Source organism: Sesamum indicum, linkage group LG9 (assembly GCF_026168435.1).
Source record: "Sesamum indicum cultivar Baizhima isolate 11 linkage group LG9, ASM2616843v1, whole genome shotgun sequence".
In the NCBI taxonomy this organism is placed as follows: domain Eukaryota; kingdom Viridiplantae; phylum Streptophyta; class Magnoliopsida; order Lamiales; family Pedaliaceae; genus Sesamum; species Sesamum indicum.
Window position 1 is genome coordinate 5,468,637 of NC_142665.1, and position 19,138 is coordinate 5,487,774.

At 33.1% G+C, this 19,138-nt stretch overlaps 2 protein-coding genes across 4 annotated transcripts; one reads left to right on the forward strand and one right to left on the reverse strand.

Moving 5' to 3' along the window:
- Window positions 1-6,793: 6,793 nt before the first annotated feature.
- Window positions 6,794-9,578, forward strand: LOC105170705 (zinc finger protein JACKDAW). 2 transcript variants are annotated; one of them, XM_011091586.3, is made up of 3 exons: window positions 6,794-7,534; window positions 7,668-8,067; window positions 8,247-9,578. In XM_011091586.3, the coding sequence occupies exons 1-3, from the start codon at window positions 7,387-7,389 to the stop codon at window positions 9,175-9,177; spliced, it is 1,479 nt and encodes a 492-aa protein (XP_011089888.1). In that variant the 5' UTR covers window positions 6,794-7,386; the 3' UTR covers window positions 9,178-9,578. The 2 variants fall into 2 exon arrangements, with proteins under 2 accessions (XP_011089888.1, XP_088740467.1); XM_088884341.1 differs by having other exon boundaries at window positions 7,422-7,556.
- A 4,867-nt stretch (window positions 9,579-14,445) lies between these two features.
- On the reverse strand, window positions 14,446-19,095 carry NF-YC10 (nuclear factor Y, subunit C10). 2 transcript variants are annotated; one of them, XM_020696604.2, is made up of 5 exons: window positions 18,508-19,095; window positions 16,863-16,947; window positions 15,984-16,012; window positions 14,938-14,979; window positions 14,446-14,819 (listed from the first exon to the last, which is right to left on the reverse strand). In XM_020696604.2, the coding sequence occupies exons 1-3, from the start codon at window positions 19,009-19,011 to the stop codon at window positions 15,990-15,992; spliced, it is 612 nt and encodes a 203-aa protein (XP_020552263.1). In that variant the 5' UTR covers window positions 19,012-19,095; the 3' UTR covers window positions 14,446-14,819; window positions 14,938-14,979; window positions 15,984-15,989. The 2 variants fall into 2 exon arrangements, with proteins under 2 accessions (XP_020552263.1, XP_011089889.1); XM_011091587.3 differs by lacking the exon at window positions 15,984-16,012 and having other exon boundaries at window positions 18,508-19,093.
- Between the last annotated feature and the right edge of the window lie 43 nt (window positions 19,096-19,138).

Sequence of the window (19,138 nt, forward strand, 5' to 3'; positions counted from 1 at the left end):
TTTTAAAAAAAAATATAGAAAAATAAATAATATTTTATTTATTACAAGAACTTATGTGAAAATTTCGAACATCACGAAAGATAATTTTAATTTATCCTATATGTGTATATATATATATATGTATGCCGACACCTAACCACTATATATATAGAGAGAGAGAGAGCATAATAGTGACTTATGAGAAAAGGGTTTTACAAGTAAAATCAGTTTGTGAGTGGTAGGAGAAGAGAGGAATCAATTAATGGAGATGGCTATTTTGGGAGGGGTAGTGGGGAAGATGAGCAGGCAATTCTACGCTTTGTTTTGTTTAGGTGTGCTTCTCATATCTGTTGCCATAGCTCAACGCTACTCCTCCGTCTGTGCTGACGACCAGGAACTACTCCCCGGTGACGGCCGACGTGAGCCCGCCAACCGCCGCCTCCGGTCCCTGCCTGGCTCTCCTCTTCACCGCCGCCCCCTCCACAGTCATTAGAGGCTTGATTTGGTCATGACCAGGGCGGAGCAACGCCGCTCCTGAACACATCAGCTACCCCTTGATTGATTAATCAACGTAACTGCTCTTTAGATTTCCCTTGTTTTTTTCCCTGCAAATTGTTGCAGCTAATCAATTAATCTGTTGTTTATCTGTCCCAATTTCTCTGAGTTATGATGATAATAAATAAAATATATCTGTCAGCATAGCAGAATGATTGCACTTTAATCCGTGTCCCAAAATTATTGTCCACTTATAATGTATAGTATGATGATGTGCAAATAAGTGTGAAATTATCAAATTATTTTATTCTTGCATAGTGTTTTCTTTTTATAATCTTACTATGATTGCTAAATGTTAAAATAGTAATATTTGTTATAATTACAATTGTATTGATATTATGTTAATTAATTTGTGAAGAAATATTAAGAGTATATTATTATACTTTAATAGTTAAATTAATTTTATAAATCACTAGCAGCACCCTCGTGATGAGAAATCTATAAGGTCTAAAATACGAAAAAAAATATAGTTTTAGTCGTGTATGTTTGGATAAGTGGCGACCACCATCCTCTAAGCAACACTTTGATAGTTTTTTCAATAATTTAGTCTCGTGACTTTAGAATTTTTATAATTTCAGTTTTTTTTAATTAATTGGACTAAAAAATTGCATATGACTTGTGTTTTACCCAATTATATTGACTATATATGCTGCCAAAAAGAGAACAAAATTGCTAGAATTTCAAATTTACATGACTAAATAACTTGAACTTAAATCCACATATTGTCGATTTTTATTTAAATATTTGAAGAGTTAATAAAATATTGTTGTCAAGATATTAAATTTTCCACATATTGTTTGTGGACTTTTATTTAAAACAAATACAGGAAAATTCAAATAAGTTTATATAATAACCTTTGTGTACGAGTTTTATAAGTACTGCTGTATTAGTTTATTTGAAACATTTTATAAGTTTTATATTTATTATAAGATGTTTTAAGGGTTTAAAAATATTAAATCTTATCTCAAAATTAAGTTCTTAAAGTGTTTGAATAAATAAGATATTGAAACTTATAAAATATTAGATTTTTTAGCATAATAAGCTCTTCATTTTATAATAATCAACAACCAAGCCATCACATTATTAGGATTCAAATTCATATAAATAATTTTTTATTTTTTGCTTTGAGGAAAAAAAGTAAATTATATGAAAATTAAAATTAAAATTGTGAGAGTGTTAGCTTTGTCTCTTGGAAGTTAGAATTAAAAAACCTCAGAGAAGATCTTATAAAAAAAGATGTGCACTTACTCTTCTTTAAAGAACTTAGAAAATTATTTTGGAAAAAATCATATATACAAACTATTAAGAAAATTTATTAAATAATTTTGTTAAAGTTATATTTTTAAATATTTTAAAAAATTTATATCTTATAAAATATTTTAAAAACTCTATCAACTCGGAGTGTGTGCGCTAAAACTAGTTTAGTGTAAATGAGTAGGCAAGAGGGCTGTATACGTTCCATAAGTGGGCTAACGATGTATTGGGCTATCGATTCTCAAATTTTCTGTCTTAAAATCAGCAGCCCCATAAATTGAATTGTCCCTCCGCACACTACTCATGAATTTCGAAAGAAACTCGGTTGAATGCATTACAAACAGTCAAAACATTCAACAAAGTACTAACAATGCTAAAAACAAACTGCACAACTTAACTCAACTAAACCAATTTACCCCCTTCATTGCATAAGAAAGGTCCTAGTATCCTCAATGAACCGTCTAGCCTGCAAATTTATGTCCTGGGCGGATTTCTACCCTAGAATAGCCTTTGATTTCGTGCCCGCCAAATCGTCCAGCAGATAGTGAGAAAGAGATCCCGATCCCACCGTCCCACCTTTCGGTGGACCTCTCGGAACCAGCCTTCCGTGCTAGCAAGGACACAGTCAACAGACTTCCAAGGCAGCCCGAAAATGGCCCGAACCAGTCGTGTGAGGCTGCAGAAGAAGAGAACATTCACCACATCCTCCGTCGTCGCGCCACAGCACCCGTAGCCATCAACTAACCTAATTCCACGACGCCTTAATTGCACAGTGGTCGGCAGCGCTTCGTGCACACTCCTCCACGTAAACAATACTGCCTTTGGCGGGGCTTTGGAGCTCCAAATGAAACCTCAACGTTGATCACAGTCCAAGCATTCTGCGTCCCCCGTATCGCGCGAAGTTTTATTATAACTTAATTTCAATCTATAATTTATTTATATAAATTTAAATTCTTTAATAATTATCAATTAAATTCTAGGAACGTCACAAAATTGAGGTTTTTTTAATATTATTCTCATGGGTTCTTTTTATAGGGCTAATTGAATTTCTAGCTTACCTAAATACTTTTAAAAATATTTTTTCCATCCTTAAATATATTTTCAAAATTTGAACACGCAACAAATTCATAATATATTCCTACGTCCAAAGGCCAATCTTCCTGAACAAGGGGGCCCCATGAAAAGCATAAGATTCCCCCCCCTCCTCCCAACTTTTAGAGGGACGTGAGTGTCTCGTGGGCTAGAGCGACATCTCGGGGAAGAGGTACAATCATCTCTTGTCTTGCATACCTCCAGTTGGATTCTTCAAACAGCTAAATATTTTAGATCGAATATAAGTGATTGATTTTTATCAATAATCTGCAAAATGCATATTGAATCTCTCAGTTGAAAAACCTACAAAATAAGTCGATGTTAAAATTATATTGAAAAAGTTTTCATTTCAGTGATTAAGTCAGGTGGAATGTAAAAGATAAATATAAAGGCCGTAAATGGTTAAGGAGTAAAAGTTATATCTGGTTTATGAAGGGTGATATTTTATATGTGCCGTCCAACTGTACGATTTCACGTGAACAACATATACCAAAATAATTGAATGACCGTGGTGAATCCATACATATTAGGGATTTGAAGGCACCATGACCGGCTCATAAAAAAATCTAATTTTATAAAATAGATCCAACATTTGTCACCAGAAGAAGATTGGATACGACCTTTGTAAGATTATTCCTGCATCACAAACATATGTATCCTACTTTTATATCTATATTCAGAACTCTTAGGGTACAGAAAATCAATTTATGAAATATTGGCATCATATTAGTTGTCATTATTAATAATTACTGACATATTTATATCGAAAAGATGAGTTTTATATGCCCACAAAATATAAGTATTTTCACTAAGTTGTCACTAATTATCATTATACATGTTACTAATTATTTATAATAATTTTATAATCATTGTTTTATCATTAATTACCACCAATAATTCTTATATAATCGTTGTCGCTATTAAAATTATAAAAATAATTGTAGTTAGAAAAAATCTCCCACTTAATACATATAATTAATGATAATTAGGTATGTTTAATTTGAAATGAAAGTAAAAATAACAAAATAATGTACGTCCAGAGTTTTACAACAGCATTTTTCATTAGATATCTTTATATAATGTTTCGTTTTCGGTAAATTAACATCTTTGTACTTACGTTAGTTATTACCATTGACTTTTTTTTTTCTTATAAAAAATTATAATTGTATTATCAGATGATACACGGTCATATTTCTCAATAACAATCAATTTATAAGGAACAATTTGACGGTAGGTGAAATTATATTTTTAGTCTTATATGATAGATAGTTCAACATTTTTAATTATTTGCTTTATGAAATTTTAAAATGATTCAAAAATTAAGATAACTCGACATATATATTTAGTCTTACGAGATTTTCAAAAGGATCTCAAAATTGAGAACTCGACACATTTAGTCCAGTAAATTCCGTAAAACAGAGGGCCAAATGTGTTGAATTTTCTCAATTTGAAAATATTTTGAAAATTTCGTAAAGTAAGTACTAAATGCATCGAGTTTTTTCAATTTTGGACTATTTTGAAAAACTCATAAAATAGAGGATCGACTATAAGTCTTGAACCCCAATCCTATGGAACTAAAAGTGTAATTTTAGTGTAGCTAGACAAGTCTAATGATTCTTATACTATAGACAACATTAAGTACTAAAAGGGAGAAAGCCAACCCCCTCTTGCTCAACTCATAATTAGACTCATACCAGAAAGAAAAAAAGACTTTCAAATGACTTTATATTTTTCTCTCTTATTTTTTCGTTTCTATTTAAGTGGACATATTGGCGGTCTAGCTTAATTAATAAAATTGAGATCTTATGACTCTAAAATTATGTGCTCGAATCTCATCAATATATGGAATATTTCTATTTTAATAACAAGTGTAGTTTTATATTTGTGTGTGTGGGGGGGGGGGGGGGGGAGAAATGGTCCAAAAACAATAATGAGATAATTATTTTTGAGTGTATATATAGGAGGGTGGCTGTAAAGCCTATCCACTTTTCTTTCTCTAACCTTTTTGTGATCTTATGTTTGATTCTATCTTTTACTATAACTTTTACTTTTTTACATTTGTGTACTCAAATGTCTTTCTTTGAGTCATCTTTTATGGGTAAAATATTCAGTTCATAATTATAAACTATCAGGTAATTAAAATGATATTTGAATTTGAGCAATTAAGTCTTATAATCTTATAAAAATTTTATAAAATTAAGTAGCCATGAAACATTGAAAAAATTAATACATTGATGAATTAGTAAGTGGACATACACATAAACGAGATTTGTCTTGTAACTGAAATTGACCAAAAGTAGAAGCTTGGAGTTTCAAAGTAGTCTACCATTTTAGTAAGTTAAATTTGTCCCATCATTTTACTTTGAGTCAAAATTTTCGAATTTTGCTAGTTATATATATTTTTCTAATTTTTTTATAACTATATTTGAGCAGTTCCCAGATTTAAAAATATTTAGGCTTCATTGTAACTTTCATCCTACATATACTGAGGATTTGAGGGAGCTTTATAGGTTGGTGTAAAGTTGATTTGATAATTTAGTCAATTACTTATCAATTAACGTGAATTGGAAACTCTTTTTGCTAGAATTTTCAAAACTCTGTCGCATTTTTTCACATGCATATCACGTGAGGACATAAAATTGGAAATTCTAAAATTTTGATGAAAAAAAGACCTCATCAATCCATCAAAATTGACAACTTTGGTGGACTATATATATATATATATATATATATATAATCAAATCAATTTTTTACGAAATCAAAACTGCCACACCTCTACATATATATAACAAAAGTTGCAATTAAGCCAAATTTTTTATACTATTAAAAAAAATGGTGTTATCATTGAAACTTAATCATAATAAATATAAGATATTCAGAATGTACAACCAAAAAAACATATTTTTATCTTGAACTTAATTTATAAATGGAAAAAGTGCAATTTTAGTCCTATAATTTATAGGGTGGCATTTTTAATCCTGCAGGAATTAATTTTTTATATTTTGTCATATAACTTTAAAATTTTGGTAATTTTAGTTATCATTCGACAAATTTATCCAAAAATTACATGTAACCTACACATGACCAAATTAAAATGCAAATTTAATCCTGTAACTTAAGAAGATCTAGTTGTCATTTTTAATTTGTCTTGCACGAATTAATTTATATAAGGCTAAAATTACAACTTAATTGGGTTATGTGCAAATCATATGAAACTAAATATTGTCAAAATTTTAAAGTTACAAGACTAAATTAAAAAAAATAATCCGCATAGGACCAATAATGCCACCCCCATAACTTACAGGAATAAAATTATATTTTTTTCCTTTATAAATTTCCATGGACTTGATTATTCAACTATAATATTCTATTTGCACTAGAAGAAATATGATTTTTCGTATTCTATAATTTTTCTGAACTACATGGGACTTATTTATTAGACGAAAGAAAATATCAAGGGTGCTAGATGTCATTTTCAAACCATAGGGGATCTACGTATAATTATGTCAAACCTCATGGGAATGGATTGTAATTGTCCCTACAATTAATTACTATATCTATACTAATATAAAAGAGAAACGCCCCCCACACTCATAAATGACAATTAATGATATTGCCGCACTAATTTTTTGTAAAGTCAAAATTTTTCTTCAATTGATAATTAATTTATTCTATTTTTTTAAAATTTTATATTAATTGATAATTAGTTTTTATTTAATTATTTATTTCTTTTTCCTTTATATAATTGTATTAAGTTTGTTTGACCTTAGTTAATATTATTAATTTACTACAATATTAAGTTGTGGTCATTTACCGTGCATGAAAAAGTCAATGTTTTTATAATGTTGACAGCTGCTTGTACTATGTCGACACATTCTCCACAAATACTTAATTCCTCGAGAAAATCATTAATTCATCCTACAATCTCAATTCCCTCTTACAAATGAGACTGAATTATTCTGGTGGTAAGCGAAGAATGTTAAAGTTGGAGTATAAGGTGCAGGCTGATGAGTCTATAGCTGAGAGATTTTCAGAGTATAGGACTCAGCAGCCGTACGTGTGAGAGATAAGGAGAGAGAAAGAGAAGAGAGAGAAACATTAACTCTCCCCCACTGAGCTGCTACCTGCGGCTGCTAGCTAGGAGGTTTCATCGTATATGGAGTTCTTTTCTTTTTGTTTATCGGCAAATTAAAGAAAAAAAACATGCAAGGAAAGAAAAATCTCAGCGAAACAAACTCCACTGACGTACCCCAGTTAGGTTCTTTGTAGTACTTCTCCTTTTTTTTTTTTTAAAAAAAAAAAATTTGAGGGAAAAGAAACCACTCTACAACTCTTCATCAGGGCATTATCTATTTTCAGCAAATTCCTTGTTTTTTTCTGCCTGAATACCACCTAACTGCATCAGCTTTTGAGCTTTTAATCTCCTCTTCTACTCTCTTGATTCTTGGTTTCTCCTTACTGTTTATGGTTCAAGTTTCCGGAGATTTTTAGCTTAGCCCGACAAAGATGATGTCTGCAGGTGATGGGCTTCCCTCAGTTCATCCTGCTGCTTCCATGAGAGGCTTCGTTCAAGCTCCCAACCCCAACCCTAGTACTAATCCAAACCCTAATTCAAATCCATCCAAGAGGAAAAGGAATCTTCCAGGAACACCAGGCAAGCACACATACACATACATGTATATATGTGTCAGGTGGCTTTGTGTGTGTGTGTTTTGTAGCTATCTTGTATCTTCTTTTGAGATGGAAGCATAAAGGAGATTGATTTTGTTAATTCTGTGTGCATGCAGATCCAGATGCAGAAGTGATAGCGCTATCTCCAAAGTCCCTGATGGCAACAAACAGGTTCGTCTGTGAAATCTGCAACAAGGGTTTTCAGAGGGACCAGAACCTGCAGCTACACAGGAGAGGCCACAATCTTCCATGGAAGCTCAAGCAAAGAACCAACAAAGAAGTAGTGAGGAAGAAAGTCTATATTTGCCCTGAAAAAACATGTGTTCATCATGACCCTTCAAGGGCACTCGGGGATTTGACAGGAATCAAGAAACATTACAGCAGAAAACATGGCGAGAAGAAATGGAAGTGTGAGAAATGCTCCAAGAAGTACGCTGTCCAGTCTGATTGGAAAGCTCATAGTAAAATCTGTGGGACTAGAGAATACAAGTGCGACTGCGGAACTATCTTCTCCAGGTCCTACATACACTTCTCCCTCTCATTTTGTATAATACTTAATTATTAAAGAATTAATATTCATATATATCAAGAATTGAATGAGACTGGAGTATGATATAATTAACAAATAACTGATTAAGAGTAGTATTTTTGGTGGAACTGAGTTTTGTTAATTTGTGTTAATTTTTATCAAACAGAAAGGATAGCTTTATCACACATAGAGCCTTCTGTGATGCATTAGCCCAAGAAAATGCAGGATTAACTACTCCATTTCCATCTGCAAATTTGAACGTGAGAAGTCATGATGAATTGATGAGTGGGGGGCCAAACAATCTTCAAAATGCTGGAAGCTCCCGTTTTTCTGGGGTGTTTAGGACAGAAATTAGGGGATTCGAATCAGAAAATCAGCTCAATCTTGATTTGCAGAAATCCAGGCTCCCAATGTGGCTAGACCATGCAAATTCTCATCATCTCAACCCCATTGGAAATCCAAGTTGCAGTTCCAATGCTAGTTTCTTGGTATCATCAACTCCAGCCAGCTGCTTGCCTGCAGAACTGGTTCAAATGGCTTCTTCACAGACTCAGTGGTTGAGTAGAGGACAACAGGAATCACTTGCAGGTGGGAACAACATTAATGCTTCATCGTCATCTGCATGGCCTGGATCAGTACCAAGAGAGGAAGAAGAAAACAAAGGAAATTTGTCTGAAGCCATAAGTTCACTTTATTACAGTAACAACCAGAGTCAGCATGCAACCAACCCCCCACCAGCTCCCATGTCTGCTACTGCATTACTACAGAAAGCAGCTCAAATAGGGTCAACCAGGAGCACCAGTTCTGCAATCTTTGCCACTGGTTTTGGGCTCATGAGCTCTCCTCTTCCCAGTCTCGGCAGCTTCAGCTCTTTCAACCAAACCAGAAACGAAATTCATCGGAATCTTGGGAAAGGAGAGAACGACAATAATTTAAGTGGATTCATGGCTTCCAAATCTGAAGCTGAAAACAGTCTCACCAGGGATTTTCTTGGAATGGGAGAAAACGAAAACGAAAACGAAAACCAAAGCCGGCGTTTCTTGCAAGAAAATTTTGATCAGTTTGCTTCCATGGGCCATTACAGCAGAAATCACTGAGCTATCCAAGTGGTAAAATTTAGAGTTACAGGGGGGACATTAAAAGGGAGGTTAATTAAGGTTAAATTACAAGACAAAAAGCTTCCATAAGAGTACTGGACAGCTGCTGCAAGAGTCGGAAACAGAAGAGATCTTGTGAACTGTCAGAGGGGGTGGAGTGGGGGGAGCTGAGGGTCCACTGCACGTCCGAAGACATGACAAAAAGTGAGAAGGGAATCACAAGGCAGAAATTGGGGTTACTGCATGTAGAAAGTTTTGGTGCATTAATTGTTGTTTCTAGGGTTTTTTTATATCTGGACCACAAAACTTTGTGAGCCTGTGAATAATGTGCTCATTCAGGGTAGTGGTGTAATACTGTTGTGCATCTCCATTTCCGTTTAAGGGATTATTCCTTCCGCAGACCTCCTTTATTTACATTTACCGCTCTTCAACTATAGCTATAAATTTGAATATACAAGTGACTTGCACCTTATATGTACATTACAAAAAGAGCCCGTATTAGCGACGGAAGTTACGAGGACATTGCCAACAGTATGATGTTTTTTTTTTTTTTTTGTTTGGACAGAATTAGCGATGACTTACTGAGTGAAGAGTATCCGCCTCTAAAAGCAATGTCGGAAAACAATCCCGATGCTAGAAGACGTCCGTCGGAAAGTTTTTAATGGAATTCAGATGGTTCCATCTAAGTTGTCCGAATGTCCGTCAAGGGAATGGAAAATCAAATGTTGGTTTTCCGATGGAAAATTCGTAACAAAAAAAGGTCGCCATTACTTTTTAACGTGGTTTTCCAATGGCACAATCGTCGGAAAATGCATCAAAAAATTTGAGATAGTGTTCCGTGGGTAACGTCGTCTGAGACATTCTCTAAAGGTGAGATTCATTTTGAAACTACATGTGTCGCAAAGTCCATTTCTAAAATAATTTATTAATTATTTAGACATGACAACGGTATAGGTTTGCAGCAGATTTGCCAAAACTTGAGATCTATCCACCAAAGAAAATCCAGAACCCGAGACCAGATCCAAATTTAGAACCCATCGGGTTGGACCCTGTAGTCCCAGTTAATATTTTCAAAATATTAAAAAATATATATTTTTTAAAAATAGTACTACCAAAGCTTTATGCATATAAGATAATAATACTATTAAAAGGTTAATGTTTTTTTAATAAATTTATATTTGCATATTTCAGACATTAAAATATTAAAAATTATATAATATGTGTTACTTATATAAATATTAACTTTTATAAACTATTTATATCATTATTTTAATTTATGAAAATATTAAGTTTATTTACTATATATATATAAGTATAAATAAATTACACATACTTTTTATATATGTATAAATATATATAAAATTTAAAAACATATTTGTGGGGTTGGTCTGGGATAGGTCAAGGTCCAGATCACTAAGATTTGGACCCGTCCAAAGACTTGTTTAAAGCTTCAAAACCTGCTCCAATCGGGGTGAGTTCGGGCTTGGTTTTAGGACTGGTTCGGGTCCAGCCACTAAGACTCAAACCCATCTTAAGACCTATTTAAAGCTTTAAAATCTACCCCATTCGAGATAGGTCCGAACCCCAGTTCGAGTTGGACAGATTTTACAATCGCTGTTACTTACGGGTGGTTTACCATCCATGTTACTTATTGGTGGTTTATCATCTTTATTACTTATCAGTGGTTCACCATTACAAAATTTGTCCCAAATAAATTCATGTATTTAAAATAAATTTGTTCTTATTTTTATTTTTTAATATTTTATTAAAAATATTTTTGAAAAGAAAATTAATTAATTAATAAACCTAAAAAATGTTGTAGATTTTACAAATCTGAATAATCTAAAAAAATTGCAATAAAATCCTAATCTAATGGCCCGCAGTATTGCTCGTTGATGGGCGGGTATTGCGTCGGTCCATCGACTAGGCTGATGACTGGAGGCGTCGGCTGCACGTCAAGGAAGAAATCGGAGAAACTGTGTATTGAACCTGTAAGAATAGGGAATGACATATACCAGGACAATCAATTATACTGAGCATAGTAATTTTAAGCTTGTAATTTTTAAATTCTATGCAATTGGCTAAATTGTATTTACTGGCATGTATGTTTAGGATTGTCATTTTACGACTCGTAGTTCCATAATTTATTGACACTTTTGGTCTTATTGGTTATGATATTCTTATTTTTGATTCCCCAACTTCTAAAAAGTAATACTTTTGGTCTCATGACACCTTTCTATTAAAATATATTAATGAAAAATGCCATATGCTTAGCTCGTGACTGTTAGGGCTTTTACATTTTTAGTCCGATTGGTTATGAGAATCTCACTTTTAATCCCATAACTTTAAAAAAGTAAGAATAACGTGAACAATGAGACCAAAAGTAAAGCCTTTCGTTACATAACAACAAATGCTATTTTTCCCTAAGACTAGCAATAAACTAATCCGTAATTTAGTAATTTTGTACAATTTTAGGACCCAAGCCACCAAATTTCTATAACTCGCCGGAGGTTATTGACGTAGACGAAATTAGAGCTTTTTAAATTTGGATTTTGCTGACCAAGCATCCAATCAAAATTGTTTGGAACAAAACTAATATATAAATAATGTTCACATTCTGATTTTATGAAAAAGAGACCAAAATATTGTTCACAAACTTATGCCGATTTTTGTTTACTCAAAACATATAACTTATTATTTTATATATACTTTAGGCATTCATTTATCTATTAATACAATTTATATAAGCATTTTTATTTTAAATAATTTTGCATACACATAAGGTGTACAACAATTTTCTATTAGTTTGATAAACTACAACGACCTTATCTGTATATCGTCCCAATTTTGGAGGAAATTTGTAATGATAATTTTTATTAACAAAAAGCCTTTAATCTAAGAGGCGTCAAGGTTTTACATATCAATCAATAAACGTCAGTTGGATGAAAAATGTCAAAAACCTTAAGAAAACGCATGGGGAAAAACCTATCCAACGTTGATGGGTTTGGACCAAGAAACGGAAGCATATGATCCGCTTAATGTTTCATATACCTTAATTTCCCCATTATGATTCCATATACTTATAATCATATGGTAACAAATCTGACTGTCTTTTGAGTTCAAAACGTAATCAGTTACATCTCCGTTTCATCAAATAATATACTAAGATTTTCCACAAATTTTTTGTTCAATTTTGTAATTGATTAAATAAATAAAAATGAAGTTTTGTTCAAAAACTAAACTTTATTGGAACTATCGTCTATATCTAATATTTATCCTTATCACATTTTGAATCTAATGAAATAATTTTAAATGCATATTTTTTTAAAATTATAAAATATCCATATTTTGTAGGAGACTTAAATTCAAGAGCCAAGACCTCTTATATAAAATCTTGAGAACTCGACTTTATTACAGAACATAAAAGATAAGTGGCATAGTAACAAGCAAAAAGTTGGAAAAATACTAATAATTAAGACTATGGTTTGATTTGATGAGAAGGGCCGAAAGTGGAAAGGAAAAAAGGGGAGGGAAAGTAAATTTTGTCGTATAGAGGAAAAGTGATACTTTAATTGAGTTTTTAAATTGTTTGGCATGATTCAAATCAAAGAAAATTTTTAATACTTTTCTTTCTTTGATACAATAAAAATAAAGGTAATTACATTGATCTTTTGAAATTTAATAGAATTATGAATACTTCGTCGATATTTAAAAAATTTGATAAAATTTTTGGGAAAAATGCAAGCAACCCCTTGTGATATCGCAAATGAGCAAATTATCTCCTTATGAAAAAATAAATAGCAATTTACATCCTTGTATTTTTAATTTAAAATGAACCAATTTACCTCCTTATTACCTCCCTGTATAAGGAGGTAAATTGATTCATTTTAAAAAGTACAGGGAGGTAAATTGTTATATTTTCATAGGTATCATCGAAAAGTAAATTGCTATTTACCCTAAAATTATATAATCTTTGAATAAAAATATGAAATTATCAATTTTTTTATTGTAGTTATTTTTAAAAAAATTAAAAATTGCAAAAAAAAAAAAACTGATGAGGTGGATGAAATTTTTTAAAAAATATATAAAAAAGTATTCACTTAGTTCATAAAAAAGTTAACAAAAATAGAGGTATAATTCTTAATCCACATCGACATTTTCATTAGTCAATCACAAAAAATGAATAAAAACCTAACGAAGATCAACCGATTGAGGTAACTGTTGGACAACCTTTAAAATTAAGGGATGTTTGATAATTTCCAAACAATGAGATTTATGTGTAATTATACCAAAAACTCAAGGGAGCCATTGTAATTTATCCTAAAAATAAATTCAAACTCAAAAAATTATTATTTTTCAATAATATCATCAATTAACTCTTTTATTTTTAACTTTTTAGACTAGGACCTTGAGTAAATTACTATCACACAATAGAATAAACTCGTGCATTAATTTAATTTATAGCTCTTTAGCATACTAAGGAAAGAAACAAAAAAAAAACATATTATTTATTGTTTTTGCTGGGGATATCAGCCTGAAGAAAAATAATATATAATATATATATACACCATCTTAAACGGAAGAAAGGTTATACGAAAAAGGGATGACAAATAGGATAAAATAAAGTTAGAGAGAAAGTATACTTATAAATAATATGATATATCAAAATCAGAATTATTATTTTCAATTTTCCTTTTTAGCCTGATACTTTCACTACACTTTCGATTTTCCTTTTTAGCCTGATACTTTCAGTCTGCGTCCTGTTTTACTTTCTCTCCATTTATTTGTTCAAACAAAATATATGAATTCCACGAGTAGTAAATCTATTTGAATCAAATGATTGATGACAAAGTAAATAGTGATGTCCAAAGCATAAGTCAACAATACAAAATTCAGATAAAAGATTTGATCATCATCAAGAGAGAAGCTTTATGAAAGAGAAATTCGAAATGCATCTCTTCAATTCAATAGTATCTTAGAATCTAAGCAAGCATTGGAACAATCAATGAGTTTCTTTTGATTCTCTGTTATGAAAATCATAAATGTACCTGAAACTTGTGAACTTCATGTAAACCAGCCCTGGAAACATCATTCGTTTGTTAGTCAGACGGCTATCTCTTTCTCCAGTGATCTTTCAGTCAGAACACCAGATTGAATCTGATCTTTACATAAGAAAATTGCATGTCCACAAGAGATACAGATATAAATCATAAACCCAAAGCTGCTGGCGGACCAAAACCCAACTTCAAAGCAGAGCACACAGTAAAGTACACTGGAAAATTTTTCTATTTTTGATGAATTTCAGTCTTCTACAAGTGAGCATTCCTGGGGATGTTTAAGACTAGAGATACAGGTAATTTCTCTTCAGGATGCTTGCTACTCTTCCTAGATTAGTACCCACAACAGAGCATGAAGCTCATAAAGAAAAATGAAACACTAATCAGAATATATCTTTTAGAATTCTGCAACAAACGGCCACCGGCAAATGCAGAATTACCCCCTAGAAAGACAACACTGAGTCAGTTCCTGCAAAACAATTGTTGGAGTGTACTCTCAACTCCTGAAAATAAATATGGGTCATTTCTCAGCCTCTGGGTTTTCTGCTAAAGCATCCTCAGCCTTCAGCTTCTCAGGAATAAAATCTACGTGCACGCAATGTCAACATAAGCAACACAAATTTGACAAATAATGGCCTGATAAAAAATGTTGAATTGAGATGTTCAAATTGAAAAAGGTTCTTGATAGGCAAAAGGAAACTACCTGAGAGGAAATCAAACCGCTTTCTCTTAGAGACTACTGATGCTGCATACAGAATTAAAAACCAAATCAACGGGACCTTTTGCTACAAGTAATATATCAACTTGAAGGTGTTATAACATTTAAAACACAGGCATCATACATTTCATATACAGATTCTGGTTAACTGCACTAAAAGTTTTTGGAAACTTTGTCGAAGAACTCCATGCACATGAATGATAGAATTCAGCCAAACAACCATAATCACCCACCAACTACATAATAGTTGTAAAATTCCCAACGTGGTACCTGATGCTTACCCACAAGTCAGAAACTCTACTTATGAAAGGTAGGCGTAAAATTGCATGTTTTAGTAGGTATTATAATATCAACAATTCATGATATAGATTCAAACACATGAATTCCATGCATTTCAGCACTTAACAAAACTTCTAACTGGTTTCTTCAAGACCTAGTGACCAGAAAGAGAATAAATAAATAAATAACTTGTAACTTGCGGAAATGTACAATGTACTTCATAAATTATCAGCAAGCAATAATTAGTTTTAGAAAATCCCATTCATTTCAGAACTTAATTACAGAAATATCATAGATTTAATCACTCAAATGGAGATTGTTTTGTAAATTTCAGCACATTTATTTGCATGTTAATGTAGTATTCAACAAATAACACTCCAGTTCAACAAAATTTTCAAACTATCTTCTGAACTAAAGAACAATATGACAGTACTAACTTATATGACAGTACTAACTTTCAACCACTACTTCTTAGAGCAATAATATGAGATACAAACACTTTCATCTGTTCAAACTTATCTAAGACTCTGATCAGTAATTGCTTTCAGCAAAAGAAACAAAAGCAAGTACAACACAAAATAAGAAGACAAGGAGGAGGAGGAGGAGAAGGAATGATCTGCACTTTAATTCTTGAAAAAGAAGAAAATGAAATGAGAAGATAATGAAGAAAAAAGACAAGGAATAGGGAAGCACAGAAAAGGAAGACAAAAGGAAAAGTAAGAAAGGAGACAATTCCAGAAATAGTGCTAGACCTGCCATTATTCAGACACGCACCTTGAGCCTGTACAAAAGACACAATGCAAGACCAAGGTGAGTGCCTTACTTAAGGCTGGCACCTGGCCAAGAAAAGGTGCCCTTGACAAAAGGCTCTATCGCCAATAATGACTATGATTAATTCCTTTTCATACTAAAGAATTCTAGCTATTTTCTAGTAAGACAATTAAGAAAGAGATACAACAGCAGATAAAGAGCACAATCTTTTGCCATGTTGTATAATACATAAAATAGCATCATTAAATTAGAGACACTTATAAAGTTTATGGAAAGCAAAGATTGGTCTGTAAATCTCGGAACTCCTAACATTTGCTTGCTAATGTTATGAAAAAAACCGTAAGTGCATGTGGGTGCGGGGCTGCCTTTGCAAATAGTTTGACTCCATATATTGCAAGAGAAATTGCAGAGAAATTTCTTATAAATTTGATTGTAGATGAATTTTATGAACGTCATGCTCCAGGGTTGAAATTTGAAAATGTTTATATCTAATTGCTACATCCTTTGCAGAAAAATAAAATATTTTTAGACAGTTTTATTTGGTGTATTTTAGCTATCCTTGTCTAAGAAAATAAAATAGAATTAACTTTACAACTGTGGCAAAAAGTTGTTCAAATTTTTTCGCCTACTATCCACCCCAGCCCACCCTCACCCTCGCCCTCCCAAACTTTCGATCCTGGGTTTATCTTCACAGCAGATAATATAAGAAAGGACAGAGCAAGCAGCAGAATTCAATGAACCTAGACTTATGTACTACTGCACGAACGGACACCTATAATAATTAGAAATATGTCTGGTCAATGGCATGCATTGCTTCAAAATTGATCCAATAAAGTAATAGAAAGGAGAAGATGCAGTACACAAATGGTTGTACGCAGTATAGTTTTTGCGATCAAGAAATGTGCAAGCATAAGCCTCCCTGCAGAACAGTTGAAGAAACTTCTCCTGGAACCAGCAAAAACAATTTTCCGAACAACATTAATCCAAACAGTTAAATATCAAATCCACAGTAACTTTGGGTTGTTATCACGCATTACAACTAGTTGAAAGGTTACATGTACCCAATCCAATTGTTAAAAATAAATCAATCAGGATCAAACAGCTATAATTTCATTGCACTTATAAGTCTCATGAAAAAGGTACAAAATTCATTCACATGGTATTACAAAATTCATTTATATGCTATTTATAATTGCCCCGCATGCAGAAACAGGTTAAGAACAAGATAAACAGAGAAAGAAAGGACTGAAGCAGTCCAACTGGAACGGAAAAAAAGAATCTAATACAGACAATTCAACATCATTCTGTATTCATTTCCAGGACGGAAGAAATTTACACTTTGAGACTATGATCCACCAGGACGGCTTGGAAAGAGACACATGGATAGAGTTACTGAATAAGGGGTCCTAGGCAATCTACATCTTGTGCGGTTTGGTGGGCCCTATCATAAAGTTGTCACTACCTCAAGGTTTGAAGTTCTAAGTGGTATCAGTGTAAAGGTATTCCAGCTTAGTTTCATCATCTATGCTACTATTTAATTTCCTAAATCCTCTATTAGAATGAAACAATAGCACATACTGAGGAATTTTAAATGTCAATGGACAGAAAAATATTAGGAGATTCTAGCAGCGTCAGTTTCTACTTGAATTCAATGCGCACATCTCTCTAAGCAACACATAAGTCGCTCCATCTCAACCATATTTGCCAACAACGAAAAGCATATATTGTCTTTGTCAACACATGTGAAAAGAACTCGAAATCACCTAAACGAAGTAGTTTTTTTTTTCTTTTCAGTGAGAACACTCTAGCACTGCTAAAATCATTTAACATGTATCTAAGATCAAAAGGACCAGATCATATCAAATGAAATTCTAAAGACTCTTTGTAGCATGACATTAGACACAACAAGGATAGTATCATTTATTTCCTCACCCCAACTTCTCACCACCTTGTCACATTTACACTGCCTGCACCAGTCAAACACCAAAGTGCATCAGAAACCTAGCGAAGCACTATACCTCCAACATTCAGCCAAGCAGCTTCACCGCATTCAAATTCTGGGTGCATTAACCTTGTATGGCAAACCAAGTACATCTCACGTGATTGGCAGCAACTATTTCCTTCACCTCATATCCAGACTACACATATTGGTTCTGGAGACAGAACACACTCTTCCACATCATCGTGCCCTCAGTAAAAACATCAAATTCAAGAAAGAACGAAAGGTTGGCAATCAATTCGTCTCACAATTAGCATTTCTTTTTTGTCATTAACCAAACATGTTATTCCAGCTTCTTTCACTACTATATGAGTCTGCTTCTTCAATTCAAATTCTTCAGCCTAAAATCACTAGAATATGAATAAAGCGAAAACCAGACACGCATTGCACGATTACATATGAATGTTGTACAATGCTCTAGATGAACATCATACCCGCACAAAAAACAGTAACATGCCCGCAGAGAAACCCTAATGCTCGAAATTAGGAGTGATATTAAGGCATACCGAAGCTCTATTGATGAGGAAAACGGCCTCCTGCGAAATTCGCAGATCCGAATTCTCGCTCTTGATAATTCGACTGACCCGATTCATCGGGAACCTATATAGCGCATTCTCCCTCTTCTCCTCTTCTTCTGCTGCTTTTCTACTTCTCCTTTTTCCCTTATTTTTAACATCCTTCCTTTTACCTTTCTTTTTAATGCTTTTGGGCTTCTTCTTTTCTTCCTTCTCATCTTCATCACTCGGGCTTCTTTCGCTTACGTCGTCCTCCTCCGCCTCTTCGCTGGATCCAACAACTTCGTCATTTTGAGATTCTGTGCTCGATGACGGCACGACGAGGACTTCTGTCTCCTCACTGGAAGCATCATCATTGGCTGTTTTCCTGATCTTGTTTCTGCTTTTGTTTTGGGTGGTGAAATTTCTGCTTTTGTTTTTACTCTTGCTTTTGATATGGATTTTGGAGTTGTTCTTCTTCCTGGTTCTCTCTGCTGGCACTTGCTTCTTCGCCATTGTTGTCAAGAATCGTTGCAGAATTCTACCTGACTATTTATTTATACAGAATGGATCAATGCTCGCTGCCTAGCACTATTTTCCCGGGCCATGAGATTTGGGCTAATTTATATTCACACTTTATTGG

Coding starts and splice junctions, on each gene's coding strand:
- NF-YC10 (XM_011091587.3), bottom strand. CDS start 19,011: ATGGCGAAGAAGCAAGTGCCAGCAGAGAGAACCAGGAAGAAGAACAAC. Junction 14,980..16,862: donor TACTGCGTACAACCATTTGT/GTACTGCATCTT, acceptor TTCTGTATGCAG/CATCAGTAGTCTCTAAGAGA. Junction 14,820..14,937: donor GCGGTTTGATTTCCTCTCAG/GTAGTTTCCTTT, acceptor GCGTGCACGTAG/ATTTTATTCCTGAGAAGCTG.
- LOC105170705 (XM_011091586.3), top strand. CDS start 7,387: ATGATGTCTGCAGGTGATGGGCTTCCCTCAGTTCATCCTGCTGCTTCC. Junction 7,535..7,667: donor GAATCTTCCAGGAACACCAG/GCAAGCACACAT, acceptor GTGTGCATGCAG/ATCCAGATGCAGAAGTGATA. Junction 8,068..8,246: donor TGCGGAACTATCTTCTCCAG/GTCCTACATACA, acceptor TTTATCAAACAG/AAAGGATAGCTTTATCACAC.